Source organism: Tasmannia lanceolata, unplaced genomic scaffold (assembly GCF_043159265.1).
Source record: "Tasmannia lanceolata isolate RefF3 unplaced genomic scaffold, GAP_Taslan_0.1 ptg000008l, whole genome shotgun sequence".
In the NCBI taxonomy this organism is placed as follows: Eukaryota; Viridiplantae; Streptophyta; class Magnoliopsida; order Canellales; family Winteraceae; genus Tasmannia; species Tasmannia lanceolata.
The window spans coordinates 61654184-61672417 of record NW_027518685.1 but is presented as its reverse complement, the minus strand read 5'-3'; the positions used below and the strand labels follow the sequence as shown (position 1 = coordinate 61672417).

At 40.0% G+C, this 18234-nt stretch overlaps 1 protein-coding gene and 2 long non-coding RNA genes across 4 annotated transcripts; all 3 read right to left on the bottom strand.

Moving 5' to 3' along the window:
- Positions 1-531: 531 nt before the first annotated feature.
- Positions 532-1768, bottom strand: LOC143883704 (uncharacterized). The gene is made up of 3 exons (XR_013252487.1): positions 1003-1768; positions 794-889; positions 532-707 (listed from the first exon to the last, which is right to left on the bottom strand). It is a non-coding gene; the product is annotated as an uncharacterized LOC143883704 (long non-coding RNA).
- Positions 1769-8618: 6850 nt separating this feature from the next.
- Positions 8619-10569, bottom strand: LOC143885427 (geraniol 8-hydroxylase-like). Its single transcript, XM_077389594.1, has 2 exons — positions 9549-10569; positions 8619-9408 (listed from the first exon to the last, which is right to left on the bottom strand). The coding sequence occupies exons 1-2, from the start codon at positions 10491-10493 to the stop codon at positions 8803-8805; spliced, it is 1551 nt and encodes a 516-aa protein (XP_077245709.1). The 5' UTR covers positions 10494-10569; the 3' UTR covers positions 8619-8802.
- A 1216-nt stretch (positions 10570-11785) lies between these two features.
- LOC143883703 (uncharacterized) lies at positions 11786-13703 on the bottom strand. 2 transcript variants are annotated; one of them, XR_013252486.1, is made up of 3 exons: positions 12868-13700; positions 12389-12668; positions 11786-12240 (listed from the first exon to the last, which is right to left on the bottom strand). It is a non-coding gene; the product is annotated as an uncharacterized LOC143883703 (long non-coding RNA). The 2 variants fall into 2 exon arrangements; XR_013252485.1 differs by having other exon boundaries at positions 12109-12668; positions 12868-13703.
- Between the last annotated feature and the right edge of the window lie 4531 nt (positions 13704-18234).

Genomic DNA, 18234 nt, shown 5'->3' with positions numbered 1-18234 from the left:
CTGTCCCAAAATTACTTACACCTGAGTGCCTGCTATAAAGTTACAACATCAGTTCCTCCCAAAAGTTAAATGGATACTTTCCCATGCACCCCATTTAACATTTCAGAAAATAGAGAAGTTCGCATAGCTGTAATATCTTTCTGCGTGAAATCCAAACTAGCGTCACGGCTGAGGTATTCCATCTCTTTCAAAACGAATAGCCCACAATCGTAGCTGCAAAACATGAAGAATATGCAACAATAAGAATTAGAATTAATCGTTTACGTAGGTTTCCCTAACTCAAGTAATTGGAAGTTACATCACCCGTTATTTTGTATGGGCCGAACAACGACTTCATCAATGAGGAATGCACTGATATCAATGTCTTTCACCCTTTTGAACCATTCAACAAGGTAATCAACCTACAAATCAATAATTCAGTACGTTATGCCAGTAGTCAGCAGAAATTAATATTTGGCTTACGAAATTGGACTTAGGGTAGTACTCACAAGGGGTTGCACCCTTGTAGGATCCGTGAGAGCGACTAGCGAGTCGTAAAGAGCGAAGGTACACTGACCCATATCCAAGAGTAGAAGAACCCAATGAACCAAATCTATGTTGACTGGAATGAGTACTTTTCTTAGCTCTTTAACTGAGATATGCTCTAGACGCTGTACGAATCGGGAACATACTTCGGGATTTTCACATCTATCGGTTATTATAAGTTGCTGCAACCACGAAAAGAAATGTTATAATTGCCGGCAGCTTCAAATATAGAAATCATTACTTGTAATGTAAGTCACTTGAATCTCACAGCTAGATGGGTAGTCAGGGAAATGCATGCTCCCTTTTGTTCTTTTCGCAAACATTCGTCCCGCGAGTTCAAGTAGTCTGTATATACATTAACGATCTACAAAACAGACCATTGGTCAACGAGAAGGAACTTAATAAGAAATGTGCGCTCACTCTTTACGTTTTATGTTACTCAATGAACCATATCTAAGAAATAACATAAAATCTTACCGGAGATGATAACCACCCTCTACGATCGCTTAGTAGAAGCAAGTCTTCTTTACACATGTAGTACCCATCACTTTGAATGACTTTGTCACTGCAAATCCAGTAAAAAGTCATCTCCCTCTATGGACCTTAGCTCAGATCATTCTACTGAAACAACCTATCTATGAATTTGATCGGAGAAGATAGAGTTCCAAAAAATGAAACGGGCTTTCCAACACAATCTAAGTTATAAGGAATTTACCAAGGTTGTAGCGCTGCCAATGCATCCACCTTGGTCGCTGCAGGCCCGGTGACTTTGGCAAGAGCATCCTTGAATTTCCGCTGGCCTATGTAATATGGCGATCTCATTGCTCTACTAGGTCTTGTTCGCCTTCGACGTTGCTTTACATTATTTTCAATGCTCCATTGTTTACTCTTCATTTCGGGAGTGTCAAGCAAGATAGCAACTATATTAGCTGCAGCCTCTCGGTCATCCTCTGTAATTTGACTATTAATATAGATCTCGTCTTTTCGATCAACAACCACATCTTTCCCAACATCATACCCAAACTCTACAATATCCATCGTCTTCGGATCTTCTACTAATCCACCCTCCGAACGTCCCTTATCACTCCCTATCCCAACGTCCCCATCTTTCTTTTCAATATGTCCTGTTTTATCCATTTCTTCATCATCATTTGTTTGCTTCTTCTTTCTTCGACTATATTTCTTTTTATCCTTCACTACCTTCTCCTCCTCACCCGATAACTGTACATCTTTCTTCTTCAATGAATCTGTCCCTTTTAACTGACTGAACTCACTTTTTAGCTCCCCCACTTCACTTTTTAGCTCCCTCACTTCACTTTTTAGCTCCCTCACTTCACGTTCAAGTTTCTTTATCCTCTCCAACGAAGAACTATGAGATGCAGATTCCTCTACTTCTTTCATAAGTCCCTCTCTTACTTTCATCCCTCTCCTTCTTCGTTCTCTCCCCTTACATGCCACAATTGGCCCGATCGCATTCAGAAGTCCCTCTCTTACTTTCATCCCTCTCCTTCTTCGTTCTCTCCCCTTACATGCCACAATTGGCCCGATCGCATCCCCCACTGTAGGCGCAATTGCCCCAATCGAATCCCCCACTGAAGCCTCTACAGCACTAACAACGTCGGCCTCAACCTGGCCGAGCAGTAGGGCTTCCTCTCTCGCCATAGTTTTAACCATCAGAACCACCTGAAATAAATGTCATATTTTTATTATTACAAATACGAATGTAATAAAACAACACGCAAGACATACATACAACGACCAATTAACATTAATCTCTCACCTCTGTTGGTTTTACCATCCCATCACGAACACGGTCAATTAACTTTCTATGCTCCGTCTTCTTCGTATCCTCACCGATCCACTTAAATAGACGTGGATAAGCATCAGGGTAATCAGGTACCCGGAACGTGGTATGCTCAAATACCCATACCTGAAATGCGGCTACATTATTTACGCACTCCTAATAATTTAGAAACAAGTAACTATAAGGCATGAATGGAAAATTACCTGTAAAATGATAGAGCAACCCAATATATGCCCCTTCCCACCAAGTGCAGCATGTGAATTTAAGGACAGGACCAAGAATTCATGAACGAGATCAGCCCACGCAACATCTCCTATAGTCCCCATATCAATATAAGGGAACAGACAAGAACATGCCTTGTGATCCCTCTGTGCGAACAAGACAGTACTGCAAAATAAAAATATCAAATGTTTCACTGTGGACTTTATCGACTCTTCTTCATTTGAATCCATTTCCGCATGAATAACATTTACGACCTCTTCAAAGGTGGCTGTTGGAAGCCCAAACCTCCAACCATCCACCGTTGTGATGCTATCCCAATCTAGTTGCACCCTCTCCCCTCTCATAGTTAAGCCTAATATTTTGGCTACATCACTAACTAGAAAAGGAACTACAATGCTCCCCAATCTAAATGCTTTCCGCTTCGGATCCCACTTTCTCACCAATGTCGACAAAATCCTCTTGCGCAACTCCACATCCTCGAGGTTCTTGTGTAGTACCAAATCTCTGAATGGGGTCTCATTTATCAAATTCTTATGCGCATCATGTAACCGGAACGTTTTGAAGGACTCCTGGAAGCGGGAAGGACAGCATCTAGAGAAGACATATTTGGCCTGCAAAAAAAGCTATTAGGAAACAGTTGAGGTAGAAAGTTAAGGAGATGCAAATGGAAATGGAGAAGTTAATCACCATGACGAAGCCGCAACGAAAGAAATGGGAACCTTTGTATCCTTAAGTTAAACACAGTCTGTACAAAGCAGCGACAACCACTTGAAACACAGTGTTAGTCCCATGCACAGGTAAACAGAATCAAAATTATCCATAAAGGCCTCACAAATATCCCCAAGTCACTTTAGAGTTGTACCATTCATTGGATTAGTAGGACCATTGCTATTCATAACAACCATGAAAACATACCAGTCATCCAAGACAGAGAAATTGAACAACCATAATAACATATCATCCATTCATCCATCCATAATAACATATCAAACCCAAATATAACATACCTACCATCCATTAATCCATAATATCAACCATAATAACATACCATCCATATACATGCCAAAAAAAGTAAACCAAAAAGTAAATAACTACATAGGGATCATGTACAGTTCTCATCGGCAGCAACAACCTAATGATCTGGGGGCAGAAGGCGGCGGACGAACTCGCTGAGTGAAGAAACCTGCTCAGTGAGGGAGCTGAATGATGTCCCATACTCCTACCGGAGGGTGGAGACCTCGATGCGTAGGGCGCTCACAGCCTGCTGTGTCGCGACATGGTCCTCATGATGAGATGCAAGGAGCTGAGAAAGCGCAGCAAACTTCTCGTCAAAGTACTGACGATGTGCAACGAGCTCCTCTGCCGATACACGCTGAGCCTGCGGACGAGGTGGTGGAGCGGGCCTCTGGTCATCAAGTCGCATTGCCTTTATAGTTGTACGATTCATTGGATTAGAAGGACGAACGCGTTCTTCGCTACCTTCGATCAGCTTCTCATGTTGGAAGATACGTGTCAGAAGCATCCCAAATGGTAGACTAGCCAAGGCCTTTGTCCTCGTGTCCTCCATGAAGCTAAGTATGATATAGCCAAGGTGAAGGGGCTGGCCCTTTAGAAGTCGATACATAATAAACGCCTCAAAAGGCCGGACCATGTCACTATTACCTCCGCGAGGCGTGATATTGCTGATCAGAATCTTGTGTAGGACTTTGCACCTACGGCTAAGGGAATTGTAGGACACGTTGGTTGACCTGTCATTAGGTGGAGGTCTGCAACCAAGCTCCCCATAAGCAGTGACAGGATCAACCATATAACGATCAAAGTCATCCATGGTACTGGGCCAAAAGAAGCTCTCGTCGCCTGTGGTGGGAAGAGAGGCGACTTCACAAAACTTCTCCATGGTCATGCGAAAGGTTTTATTATTGACTGTGGACTGGAAGAACTTATAATCTTCGTCGACTCTATAATTGGCATAGAATTGTTTCACAAGAGTCGGGTATAAATCGCAATGTACTCCGAGAAAATTGACCAATCCAAAGGCCACAAAAAGGGATCGAACATCATATGCGACAAGATCTTCAAAGACGATTTTCCTACCTCGCAATATGCCCTTCCTTTCTATACGACGGACGGAGGATGCCGCCTTTACGGAGCCGACCTCGACATCCTCCTCTCCTTCGTCCATATATTCGGCTTCCTCGGAGGAAGGTGAGGGAGGGGAGGGCTCACGGACAGCCTTCCCTTTCCGTTTGCGGCTGGAAGAGCGTTGGGGCACAGTGGCAGTCTTCTTCGCGTTCTTTGTGCGCGGCATGATCTCTATATTGGGGTTTTGGCTTACGCTTTTAGGGGGTTGCAAATACGAAAAAGGGAACCACTTCCACTTCTTCTCTGCAGAAACCAGGACAAGATACTTGAACGAAAACAAACTTCAAACACACTATTATTCCATTCACCAAAGTACGATGCAGTATAACACACTTCAAACCACATTTAATTACTATTACACACATGGAACACTATATAGATACTTGAATTTAAAAACATTTACAAACTTCAAACAAAACCACTCTTTACCGCAGAGAAGATCCATGCATACCATTGAAACCACTCAAAACCATTGAAACCCCAAGTGAATGAAACGCATTGAATGAAACCCTTTCACACCGAAAATCAAAAATGCTGAAATACCAAGTCAAATGAAACCCTTTCGAACAACAATTTCGACAGTTGGAACCACATATTAGACTGTTGGAACAGATTACTGATTAGCGCATCCAGGGAACCTTAAATTACACAGTTGGAACCAATATTACTAGATAGAGGATCCATCGAATACTGCTTCCAACTTTCTAATATTTGGTTCCATGGATCCAACTTCCATGGAATACTGGTTCAAATTTCATAAGCCCTAAATAAAACCCTTTCAAACCCCAATGCAACCATTGAAACCCTAATGCTCTGTTTGGTTGCCTGGTTTTTTTTGGTTCGTGGGAGTTATGTGGGAGAGTTAGTTAAATTTTGGTCCCATCCCATGTTTGGTTGCCTTTTAACACTAGGTTTATTTTAATCCCACTCTTGTAATGATTACTTGTGGGGTGAATTTTTTAATCCCACTTTTGTAATGATTGCCTTTTCATCCCATCCCAACATAACCCCAGGAACTAAAATAAACTCAGGAACCAATAATAAGCTTCAGAAGAATTTTTTTCTACCCAACAGTTCAACCAACCAAACAAAGGTTATTTTTTTCCCACCATATCTCCCAGGCTATTTTTTTCTCCCACATAACCAAACATGGGATTTTTATTTTACCAGGATACTTCTACGACTTTTTTTTCCGACCTATCTCCCAGGGTATTTTTTTCTCCCACATAACTCCCAGGAACAAAAATAACCCGGCAACCATACAGAGCTAAATGAAACCATAAATGCAACCATAAACCATTGAAACCTTTTCAAACCTTAAATGAAACCCTATGAACTAAAGTGAAATCCAACATGAAATATGCCGAAACCATTGAAAACCTAAATGAAACCTTTTCAAACCATTGAAACCCATTGAAATCCTAACTGAAACCCCTTAAACCATTGCAAGCATTGAAACCCTAAATGAAAGAATTCAAACCCCAACTAAAACCCTAACTCAAACCATTGACAACTATTGAAATCCTAAATCAACCCTAAATTTTACCCTAAACCATTGAAATATTTTGAAACCCAAAATGAAAATAATGAAACCCTACATGAAACCCTTTCAATCCCAAAATGCTGTTTCAAACCCTAAATGAAACCCTTTCAAACCATTGAAACCATTGAAACCAAACCCTAAATTAACCCATTCAAACCACTGAAACCATTGAAATCCTAAATTAAAGCATTGAAAAACCCTACAACAAACCCTAAACCGTTCAAACCCATTGAAACCCTAAATGAGATCATTGAAACCATTTAAAGCCCTAAATCAAACCCTTTCAAACCAAAAATCAATGCCCAACATTTGAAAACCTACAAACCCTATATCAAGATATTTTCTTCCTAACAATTAATAGTTCCAGCCCATTGAAACCCTCAAAATTCCGAAACCCTCCAAATGAAACCCCTTCGAAACCATTTCCAAGCCTTAAAAATTACATACTAATGCATATCCGCTTCACACACTTGTCAAGAGGCACTTAAAAGAGCTTCAGAGAGCAATGTAGAGCAACATACATTGTTGAAAGTGTGTGAGATCCAACCCCTAAAAAAAAACCCAAAATAAACTAAACCCTAGAAGAAATATTTGAAAATTACCTTCCTGTAGGGGAGGAAACTGAATTTCGGCAAGAGGGGGTGGTTTCCGCCGACTATGTCGTGCTTCCGGCGAGTAGAACGGGCTTCGGGAGAGACGTACGAGGTCGACGGGGAGTTTCTCCGGCGAGATAAATCGTCTTTTCGGAAGAGAGAATGGGAAAAGTGACAAACGGTGAAAGTTTATGGGACTCCTGCTTCCGGCGAGGACAACGGCCGTCGAGAGCGACATCGGAGACGAGTTTCTCTGGCGAGTTTCTCCGGCGAGTCGTTTGGGAAGAGAGAAACAGAGAGAAGGTTAAAACGTAAAAATAAGGGTTAAAAGTAAAAACTCATGGGTTAAAAGTAAAACTAAAGAGGGGTATTTTCGTCTTTTAAAAACCTGACAACCCCTCTTTTACAAATTCTGCAACTCTACCCTTACTTCACAATATCATGAAATCTTTGCATTTTCCTAACAAATTTCCCAATTATATATGACCTACAAACATGCACAAATTTGGAATAATCAAGCACAAATTTCCGGGGTGAATTAAAATTTTAAAGGCAAAGCAACACGTTAAAGATGGGTGAATTAAAAGGGGGTGGGGTGATTTTATCAAGCGATGAGGCATTGGGTTTTAAGGTGAGGGTCGGTTCTCGGTTCGGTTTTCGGTTCCGGGATCCCAAACCCAGAACCGAACCGAATTTCCATCGGTTCCAGGATATCAGAACCGGAACCGAACCATATAAATATGGAACCGAACCGAACCGAAGCATATGTGCCGGTTCGGTTCGGTTCCTCGGTTCGAACCGGAACCATGTCCACCCATAGTTCTTAGGTCCTCCATTTCATCTCCGAATAGACCAAGGGGCCGTACTCGTTGGACACCTCGTGATCGCTCCTAATCCGCCTGTAAAGACCTTCTTTACAGGATAATGGGACCGCTAGTTTTTTTTTTGGACCGCTAGTGTATGTTTCACCTAGCGGATAATGGCACTGTTACCCGAGGTCATGATCCTAGGTAAAGACCTTCTTTCTTGCAGTGACGGTCGCAAAAAAAAAAAAAGCAGTAACTAAATTGTAAAGATTCAAAAAATAAATCCGTAAAAATGTCTATAGCGGTAGTTGTTATGTTTTGGGCAGTAAAAGAACTATTTAGAATGACAAAGAAACTTTTTAAATGATGTGACAGTTGTTCTAGTGGTCATAAGTGACTTATCCCACGTAGGGGGTAGATGAATGTTTTACGGTTTTGCCTCCTATTTACCCCTTTAATAGTAGGGTCTTCTTTCAACTTACCCTTTGTTGGGTCCCACCCAAGTTAACTTTCCACGTTGAATTTTTTAAAATGTTAGATTGCGTAATTAATTCAAACTTTCATCCTTATCTTTATCCTTAGAGTTTGAGTCAGTTTGGTTACTTGTTTAGAGAGGTTTTTTTTTTTTGAAGAAGACTTGTTTAGAGAGGTTTTAGTCCGTTTGTTTAGTCAAATGGTATTAGATCGTGTGAAGGGCTGTTAGATGAGTTTATCTTTTAGGTTTTTGAAATAGACAGTGAGAGAAAATAATAAATAGTTCTTTGTGTTCCTCTTCTATACTTTGGTATATTCTTTATTTCTTCTATCCCTTTCTATCTCTTTTTCTTTAAGTTCTTGAATTCTACACCCTTTTCATCTCTCATTCAAAACTTATGAGCCTGACTAGCGTTTACTTTCAAGAAGCAAGAGCTACTGAAAATTTAGAAATGTATTCTTCCATCTACCAGAGATAAATCAGAAACAGTTAAATTGCATTTGAGAAATTGTTTATATACTCACCAATATTTATATTACGAGCGTAGAAGCTCCCATGTCCAAAATACAAACTACGAAACTACAACATGGGCCAATGATTTCTAGTTGGCACTAGTAGAGTACAACATTGATTACATAAGATAGAAATCTTGGCAATATCTAGAATAAGAACAGAAATATCAACATCACATACTAATCTTGAATGGGAATAGCACGAAGAGGGACAGCCCTCTGTAGTGTGACCCCAAATTTATGTTGCATGTCCATGTCCTCCGGCGTCATCCCATCCGGAAGTTTCCATGAAAACGAATGAAGAATAGAAGCTAGCATTAGGTGCACCATCCGATACGCAAGAGGCAAGCCAGGACAGATCCTTCGACCTGAGCCAAATGGGATAAGCTCAAAGTCTTGGCCTCTGAAATCCACTTGAGAGTCCAAGAACCTATCAGGAATGAAAGCATTCGGATTTGGCCAAATATCGGCATCTCTACCGATAGCCCAAGCATTCACTAGGACTTGGGTATTCTTTGGTATGGTAAAGCCACAAATTTCCACATCAGATTCAGCTTTGTGGGGTATCATGAGGGGAACAGGTGGATGAAGACGCAAGGTTTCCTTCACCACAGCTTGTAGGTAAGGGAGCCTAGCAATATCCGATTCTTCCACCTGCTGTTCTAAGGTGATGGTTTGCAAGAGCTCGGACTTAGCCTTTGCCATGGTATGTGGGTTACGGAGCAACTCTGCCATCGCAAATTCTAGGGTGTTTGAGCTAGTTTCAGACCCCGCGGCCAATATATCCTGCTGGTTGAATCTATGGTTAGGAAGCTCTTTTTAGAGTACTTGTATTAGCAAATAGTGGTGATAGTAGGATTTAAATATGGACACATCAAATTGCTCATTCTCGTGAGGAAATAAATGCAATGGAATGAAAAACGTACCAGAAGTAGAGCTTTGATATCAAAATTGTCATCACTATTTTGCTTGTAGTCAAGAAGTGTGTTGAGAAAATCGTTCATCCTTGTAGAGTTAGATGAGGCTCTAGAAAGTAGACGTTCTTCTATCAAGCCATCAAAAAGCACATAGAGTTTCTTAAAATGAGCTGTCGTATTGCGCCTTATCCCTTGCAAATCCATCAGCCTAAGAACCGGGAAGTAATCAGAAAAGTTGGGCTTTCCAACCTCTTCCATTATATCCCAAATTAAAGCCTTGAAGTCCTGTGCAGATTCGGAGTTTTGATCAACCAAATCAACAGAAAATGTTGTGTTCGATAACAAATTAAGGGTACAAGCAAAAGCAGCTCGACCAATATCTACTGCTTGTCCTGTCTTACAATTCTTGCCTATGTGATCGATGAGCTGTTGCACCTTCTTCCATCGAAGCTCCTTGTTTGAATCAAGCCTTTGAGTGGTGAAAATCTGTGTATTGCTCATCGTCCGAAGTTGCCTCCAACAAGAATTTGGTTGTTGCCATACCATCGATGCCTTATTGTAGTCAAGTGCCCGAACTGCATCTAACACAGTTCTACCCGCAAAGGCCTTATCATTCTTCTGGAGGATCTCTTTGGCCATGTTGGCAGAGGAAACAACAACAGTTGTTATACAGCCAAGCCGGAGAGTCATTAGAGGGCCATATGTCTTGGCCAGCTCGGCGAGTGACTCGTTGGGTTTGTCACCGAGTTTGAAAAGGTTTCCGATGATAGGGAGAGGAACGGGTCCTGGTGGGAGCTTCCCTTTGCCAGACTCCTTTCTTGCAAGAATAAGAAGAACATGGATGCATGAATACAATAATGAAATCCATAGCACTAAATCTGAGTAATCCATTATCTCTTTTTGGCTCTCCCCTCTCTCTCCCCAAACCGAGTCTTCAGTTCCTCCTACTAGCATACAATCTCTCTCTCTCTCTCTCTCTCTCTCAATGAAGCCTTAATTTCCTTGAATTATGGAGCTCACACATCATTAATATAGGAAACGAGAGGCAACCAAGTTACTTATCTTATTTGATTTGCTTTAATTATCCTCTTATAATGTGTCTGCATCATGCCATCATGGTTAGCAAAACTTTTATTTCCAAGAGAAAAAAATGGCAGGAAAAATTCGGGTCTAGATTAAACCGTTCATTTGTTTAGATATTTTTACAAGGTGGCCCCACCCATACTTATTCTCACAACCAGTAATCTCTTTTCTCTCTTTGAACACGAAACCTTAGTGGGGTCTAACAATGAATGGCTTAGATCTTTGATGATGGTGGGGGACATAAAAAGTGTTTTTTTTTTAAAATCACTTTAGCTCACTCTGTTCAAAGATCCAATCTGTCGTAAATAGGCCTTGCCCCCAAAATCATCTCCCTAGGATGATACTAACTCTTGGATTCGTACAGATTTTATATGGCGTCGTTGTATTAGATTGGATGGTTAGGATCATTCGATGGAGATGATTTTTGGGGCCAAACCTATTTATACGTTGAGGCTCAACAGATAAATGCTTTGGAAGTTCTAACAAAGAGGCCCCGATGTACTTCCTATAAAAATACGCCACGTAGGTGCATTGCATATAATAGGTGACCCCAGTGTATATTGTGTCCATTTGTAAGTGGGCATATAATTTCAAAAATACAATGAAGCCCACCTTATTTTAAGATCCAAACCATTCAGTTTTTGGGTCCCAATGTGCCCCAAAAATCATCTTCATTGGACGATTCTAATTCTTTAATCTGTAGATAAACTACACCACAGAGAGATCTCTATAGATCAAAGAGTTAGGATCATCCAATGGAGATGATTGTCATAGTACGTTGGCGCATAATAATTGAATGGTTTAGATCTTTTAACAAAGTGGGCTCCACTTTATTTTTATTTTTTTAAAAATAATATGTGCACTTACATACAGACATCATGTAACACATATTTACTAGTTGCAGACCCGTGCGTTGCACAAGAATGAAAAATAAAGAATCAACCAAAAATTCCATTTTCTCGCATATGGAAGAAGTCATGTCCAAGTCCTGAACTCTGAATTTTCAATCCTAGTAGAGAACTTCCACATGAAATCTGAACAGTATGTCTAATGAAAGGGCATAGGTAGGCTTGATTTTTTAAAAAAAAGAAAAAAGCCAGAAGAACAGATTGCAAGATCTAGAGAAGGTAACATTCCTGAACATAGATCAGAAGACCAAATGATAATACTGAAGTTGGGTGATTGAAAATAATTTGAGAATATAAGTTGTCATAGTTTTAGCCACATCACTTGGCCTTGTATTCCCCGGGAACAAAGTTCGTGCTAACATCCAAGTGTACAAAGCATTTCCAGAGAAACACAACATTGTGACTCCAATTTTAGAACCTGGACTATAATACCATTGGTTTTTCAGAGTCACGTTCTAACCCAAACGGGTCAGACTCTATTTCTGAACAACATAAATCAGTTGAGCCCAGTGGCCCACGAAGAAGAAGTAGATAGAAAAACAAGACGCAAGCTAGTGGGTTTAGAAGCATTGGAGTCATTAATACAAAGGGAGATGTTAAATTCATAAGCAAAGTGAAACCATCCTCTTCAGACAATGTAGTTGAGAGATATGCCTCAAAAAGGGTAAAATATCGAAGATGGAAGACGGAAGAGGAGCAAGGATTTGAGCCTGAAAATAGAAGAGAATGAGATGTCTTAAAAACCATTTATAATAAAAAGCTAATACTGGCTAGAGAACAACTTGAGAGAGAGAGAGAGAGAGAGAGAGAGAGAGAGAGAGAGAGAGAGAGAGATAAAATGTGGGATGAACTATCAACGTAGGAATGGAGGTGGAGCTGCGGCGGTTGCTGCACATCAAAGCCATCAATCGGTTGAGATCTTGTTGGGCATCACCCTCAATCGCCATAGCATCAGGTTCTTCCAGCCGCCGTGCCCAAGGGATCCACCATACCAAACCAAGTGATGCCACGACTTGAGAAGAAGAAACATGGCTTTATGTGTTGCAGATCTAGAGTACAAAAAGATGCCTTCTTTATCTGACTTATCAATGGGCTATCATCTCTTATCTCTGGAAGCATTTCCCATGAACTAAGACAGCTGAAAAGAATACTGTTAGTTTATATAGCAATGATAATATCAAGAAATATAATATCATTCTATCTAAATTCTTGTAAGCATTCAATCAAACAACTGATATACATCGTAAGAAACATTGAATTTTAGACTGATACAACACGATATTGAATATTTTAAGGAACTCATATTAATTAAAATGCAGAAATTAACATTCTTTTACCACAGGACTGTAACTCCTTGAGAGCCTCTATTTCACCAGCAACAACTTTAACACCTGAATCAAAACATTTTATATCTTAGATGGAGACTAAAATCCCCAAACAACATCAAAGGGAAAAATAAAAGTACAGAAGGAAGCAGAGATAACAGAAAGCAGAAATGAGAAATTTTCAAGATGGGCGTGGCCCTTCCAGCCTTCCTAGCTTTTCCCTTTGAAGGCGTCGCCATATCGTCTGCCTGGAATCAAAGACAGGCGTTGGACTGCCACTGCAAGGAGGGCGTTGCGAGGCGAGTCCCAATCTGTGTTGCACCTTGCAGGCCTTGATTGCCCCATTCGGAGGCCATGGCGGAGAGAGGGAAACCTTTTTTCTGAAACCCGAGTCGTATGCAAATCTTCTGGTGCGTGGGTTAGGACCATGGTTTAAAATTTCGGTTTCGGTAACAGTTTCGGACCCCACCAAAAACCGAAATTTCCCGAAATTTCGGTAATTTGGTTCCACATTCCGGAGCCAAATTTTGAAATTTCGGCCGAAATTTTGTAACACTTTTTTTTATATAATAAATAATGTCATTAAATCGAAATTTTGGACCGAAATTACCGAAATCCGAAATTTGGTAAATGGCAAAAAATTGAATTTCGGAAATTTTGATTTTGGTCGGATTTCGGTCGAAATATAAAACCATGGTTAGGACCGAGGGTAGTGCATAGGAGGCGCTCGGCTAATGAAATGGCCAACGAATTGGCGAAAAAGGGTGTAACATCAGACGACATGGTCATCCACTGTGTATCTGAGGCTTTCAGGAATAGTTGTCTATAGACTAACGGAATCATCATGATGTAATTGGGTGTTATATCTACTATTTCAGGGACATCTTGTCCCTTGTTATAGTTTTTATTAATAAAAGTCAATTTTCAAAAAAAAAAAAAAATGCAAATCATTTGGTCCGAATAGTAAACGAAATGTCACATCCAACTTTACATATATAGATAAACCTTTCATGCAGATTCGTGATCTCTGCTTTGTTTTCTTGCGATAACGATAAGCACTGCAATGCATTTTCTTTTAAAATAATTCCGTTTGAAACGTCATTCTTCAAAAAATTGTCTCCAATTGGATTAATAAATCACGGGGGCCGACCCAACGAATCAGGATGTCATCATCATGTTGTCCAACTGCTACAAATTTTATTTATTATGTTTAATCATAGGACGAATTCTTAAATAATCACCACGTGTTTAATCATATATCATTGGACGAATTAATCACGAAAGTGGCATTAAACAATCACCTCTCCATAGAGAACATCGGCCTACACCCGCTCTTTGGGCTATAATGTCAAATTACCATTTTCTTCGACTTAGTGATGCAAATATGATTTTCTTGCCTGCACCCAACTCTTTTCTTGCCTCTAAAAAGAAATGAGCTGCACAAGGACTATCCACCTTGCCTCGAAAAAGAAACGGTAAAAGCCTTAAATATAGTTCATAGTGGAGGAACCACAAAATTGTAATAACTTGTTTATATTTTCAACAACAAAATTACAGTCACATTGCAGTTCTTCACCACATATAAATGCTCTTCTTACTTTCACCGGCATCCTCCTACCAAATAGTTTTAAAAATTCAACTGAAGCATCAATATAATGCGGAAACCAAATACTATGGTGACTGTGGCTTCGGCTTCACAATGAGGAGATGGTGATCGACCGAGAGTAATTTCATCTGCATCTGCAACGTGATCACATTAGATCCATCAAACGACCAAACCATATCACGTATTAATATACAAACAATGTAAAGCGGATATTGTACAGACATAAATTCCATTTTCTCGTACAAACAATGTAAGGGGATTATTGGAATGAAACCAATGAGGTTGGAGGGAGAAGATGAGTTTCAAGAGAAGAAGATTGTTCTCTTGATGTCAAACACACAAAAAAAGTAAACCAAGTTGTTGTACTGCTCAAAACCCTTCAAATTTTACTAAAAGAACTTACAAATGAAGAAGATACAAGGTCTAAATCTTAGCCCTCATTACAAATCCGAAATTAACTTTTCTTAATTACTATTAGCTTTCCTAAGCACCACTAACACACTATTACATGAAAAGTAAATGACTAGCACAATTCCAAAACACAAAACATAGTCCACTACAAGAAAACTGGGCTTTCAATACCGACTTAAATTACGTTTGTAGAGATAAGCTTTGTTTTTACCTACGGATCCTAAATCCATAGGGATATACACTATCTCCCTACGGTTGCTTAATTTTCCATAGGGATAAAACTTTTACCTACGATTGGTATAGTAATCTGTAAGCAAAGCCTCTTATATATGCCTACGATATGGTTTTACCCACGGATATTAATATGTGTCCGTAGGGAAATTGGTATATTTGCCTACAACAAAATAACCAATCCTGTAGGGGTATGCTTTTTTTTATTTTCCATACGGAAATCACTTAAAATTTAGTCGCGTGCTCACTTTTCCCTTTTCTTTTATTTTGTCGCGCGCTCACTTTTTCCGCTTCTTTTATTTTGTCAAAACCTCTCTCATTAGTGTTTTCTTATGTGCCCTAGCTAGCAAGGCCTCTTCCTCTTTGTGCTCGGTGGCCTCTATCCTTGCCTCCATCCAAAAACAGCAGGTTGTCTCTCTCCCTCTCTTTCTCATCCGAACTATATTCCTCGACATTAGGGTTTTGTTTGAAATGGGACTTTAGGGTTTTTGGATTGGAAGGAAACGATGGTGGAGAAGCCTTCAGATCTCTCTCTCTCTCTCTCTCTTTGAAATGGCCAAGGGAATGAAGTTCTTGCAGTATTGGTCCTCTCCTATTGTGCCAATATTTATATTACGCGCGTAGAAGCTCCCCTTAAAATCTTACTCCGTGCCAAACATGGACTATGGACTTTTAATGCGGACTTTTAATGGACGTTCACGGGATCCACTCCCATTGCTGTTTGGCAGCATAGTCGATTAGGATTATCTCTCCCCAAATCTTATCTTTATTTATTCCCATATTTATCTCTAAGTGTAACACCTGTCCCAAAGCAAATAATTAAAATTTTATAATATTTAATTATAAATCTAATAATCTAATCTATATATTATAAGGAGGAAGGGTTGTTTCAATGTTCAAGGTGATGTGGCAGCCCTCCCCTTCCTTCCTCAGGTCTACGTGGCAACTAATTTATGATGTGGCGATTCAAATAAGATGTAAAATCGGAATAAATTGTATACAACTAATGGTATTTATTTCATTTTATGCTATTAAATTGTCTAGAATTGTATCATATTCCTCCATTAAATTGGGCGTTCTTGGTTCCGATGATTACCCTTCCTCTCGTTCAGATGCTTACCTCGGGCCCCAGAACGCAAAAAAGGTGGGGGAGAAGCAAGCCGAAGCTCTGATCGACCTGGACACATAAATCATTCTTGGCGTCGAGAGAGAAAATCTCTTCAGTAAGTGACGGATCATTGGGACAGATGCGCTTCTTTCCATTTGGCATTGTCCCGGACCAGTTGCCCTTTGATTATAGTAATATTTTCATTGAAAATAGAATTGGCGGATGTCAGCGGTTCGAGTCCGCTTATCTCCAGCTCGTGACCTTAGCCGATACAAAGGTATATGATAGCACCCAATTTTTCTGATTCTGTTGTTCGACCTATGATTTATCATTCATGGAAGTTGATAAGAAATTGAAATAATAACATACTCCACAAACGGAGCTTCGGCGGGCATCCGAGCCAAGACTCACCCCCGAAAGCCCGTAGGTTTTGCCTCTTTCATGGCCACATATCTTTCCGGCTAAGGAATGAGAAATCTTTCTCCTGTTACATGAATCAACAGCCCAGGCACAACGACGCAATTATCAGGGGCGCGCTACCACTGAGCTAATAGCCCACATGGAGGGGAGTGTGCCACGTGGCCCTGTATATCCTGTATTTCCTCTGTATTTCCTCTTTTCCTATTCCATCCCTCTGCTAAATCTGCTTTTCGTTTCCCACCCCTCGGTTAAGATTCTAATAATAACCCTTCTCGATATCACACGCTGACGATTCGTTCCAAAAAAAAAACGATAAAATCCCTTGCTTTCTAACGCCTCGGGGAGAAAATCTTGCCGCTTTGTTGCAGATTTCCCCGTCTTTATCTTCGACCAAAATTTAATCCGAAATTTGGGTCCAATTTCGGATTTCGGTGGAGACCGACACCAAAATGACATAAAACAGAAACAATATTTTATTTGGTCCGAAATTTCGGAATTTCGATCTAAATTTCGATTTTTCCGAAATTTCACCCAAGTGGGATCAAAGAAACTAGCGGACTTTTAACTAAATAGATACAAATAGGTGCAAATTCTGACATCACCACAGCCAAGGTTTTAAATTTTGGTTTCGGTATCGATTTCGAACCCCACCGAAATTTTGTAAAATTTTTTAAAAAAATAAAAAATGGCATTTTCTCGAAATTTCGGACCAAAATTACAGAAATTTCTGCCGAAATTTTGAATTTCATGAAATTTCCAATTTCTGGAAATTTCGGTTTCGGTCCCCACTGAAATCCGAAATTTCAGTTGAAATTTAAAACCATGACCACAGGCCACAGCCCACAGCCCACTTCATTCTATCGCTCTGCTAGCGGAGCGGCATACCGAAAAAAAATAGACTCAAACTCAATGGGAACCTGTTTTTTCTTAATTAATTTAATATTTTATCGAAATTTCGACTGAAATTTACCAAATTTTATATTGAATAAAATACTATTTTCTTGGTTTCATCGGATTTCGGCCGAAATTTTGATTTTCGTGGGGTCCGAAACCGGTACCGAAACCGAAATTTAAAACCTGGGGCGAGAATCAACCCTGAAATCTTGGTGAGATTTTGCAAATCCCTAATGGCCTCTCATATCGACAATCTCGGATCAACTAAAAAAGGAATGAAAATCCATAAAAAAGGCTTAAATTCCCACTCTCTGGAACTATATCCTTGATTTTCTCCCTCAAACTCTCTATCTCTCCCATTCCAACGACTTCACTCCACATTTATCACTGAGGGTTAGGGTTGTTGGAAACCTGGCAGGAAAGGGTTAGGGTTGTGGGGAACCTGGCAAGAATAGCTAGGAAGAAAGGGAAAGATCACCGTCCATCAGACATATGAAGAAGAAGAAGGAGAAGGAGGAGGTAATGTCTTTTTGTTAGTTTTTCATTGCCTTTCAGCTGACCCTTCTTTTCAGTTTTGATTTTTTTGTTCTGTTTGATTGTAGATGGGTTGGGAGAGATGTCGGAGTTTCGTTTTCTTCAAAGTTATTTGGGTGGACTTTTTTCATTGTATTTTTTGTTATAGTTAGTGCCCTAAAAGTCAGTATATATC

Excerpts from the sequence above, each read along its gene's own strand:
- LOC143885427 (XM_077389594.1), bottom strand. The coding sequence starts at position 10,493 with ATGCTAGTAGGAGGAACTGAAGACTCGGTTTGGGGAGAGAGAGGGGAG. Across the intron at positions 9,409-9,548 it reads ATATCAAAGCTCTACTTCTG|GATATATTGGCCGCGGGGTC; the intron begins GTACGTTTTTCA and ends TTCAACCAGCAG.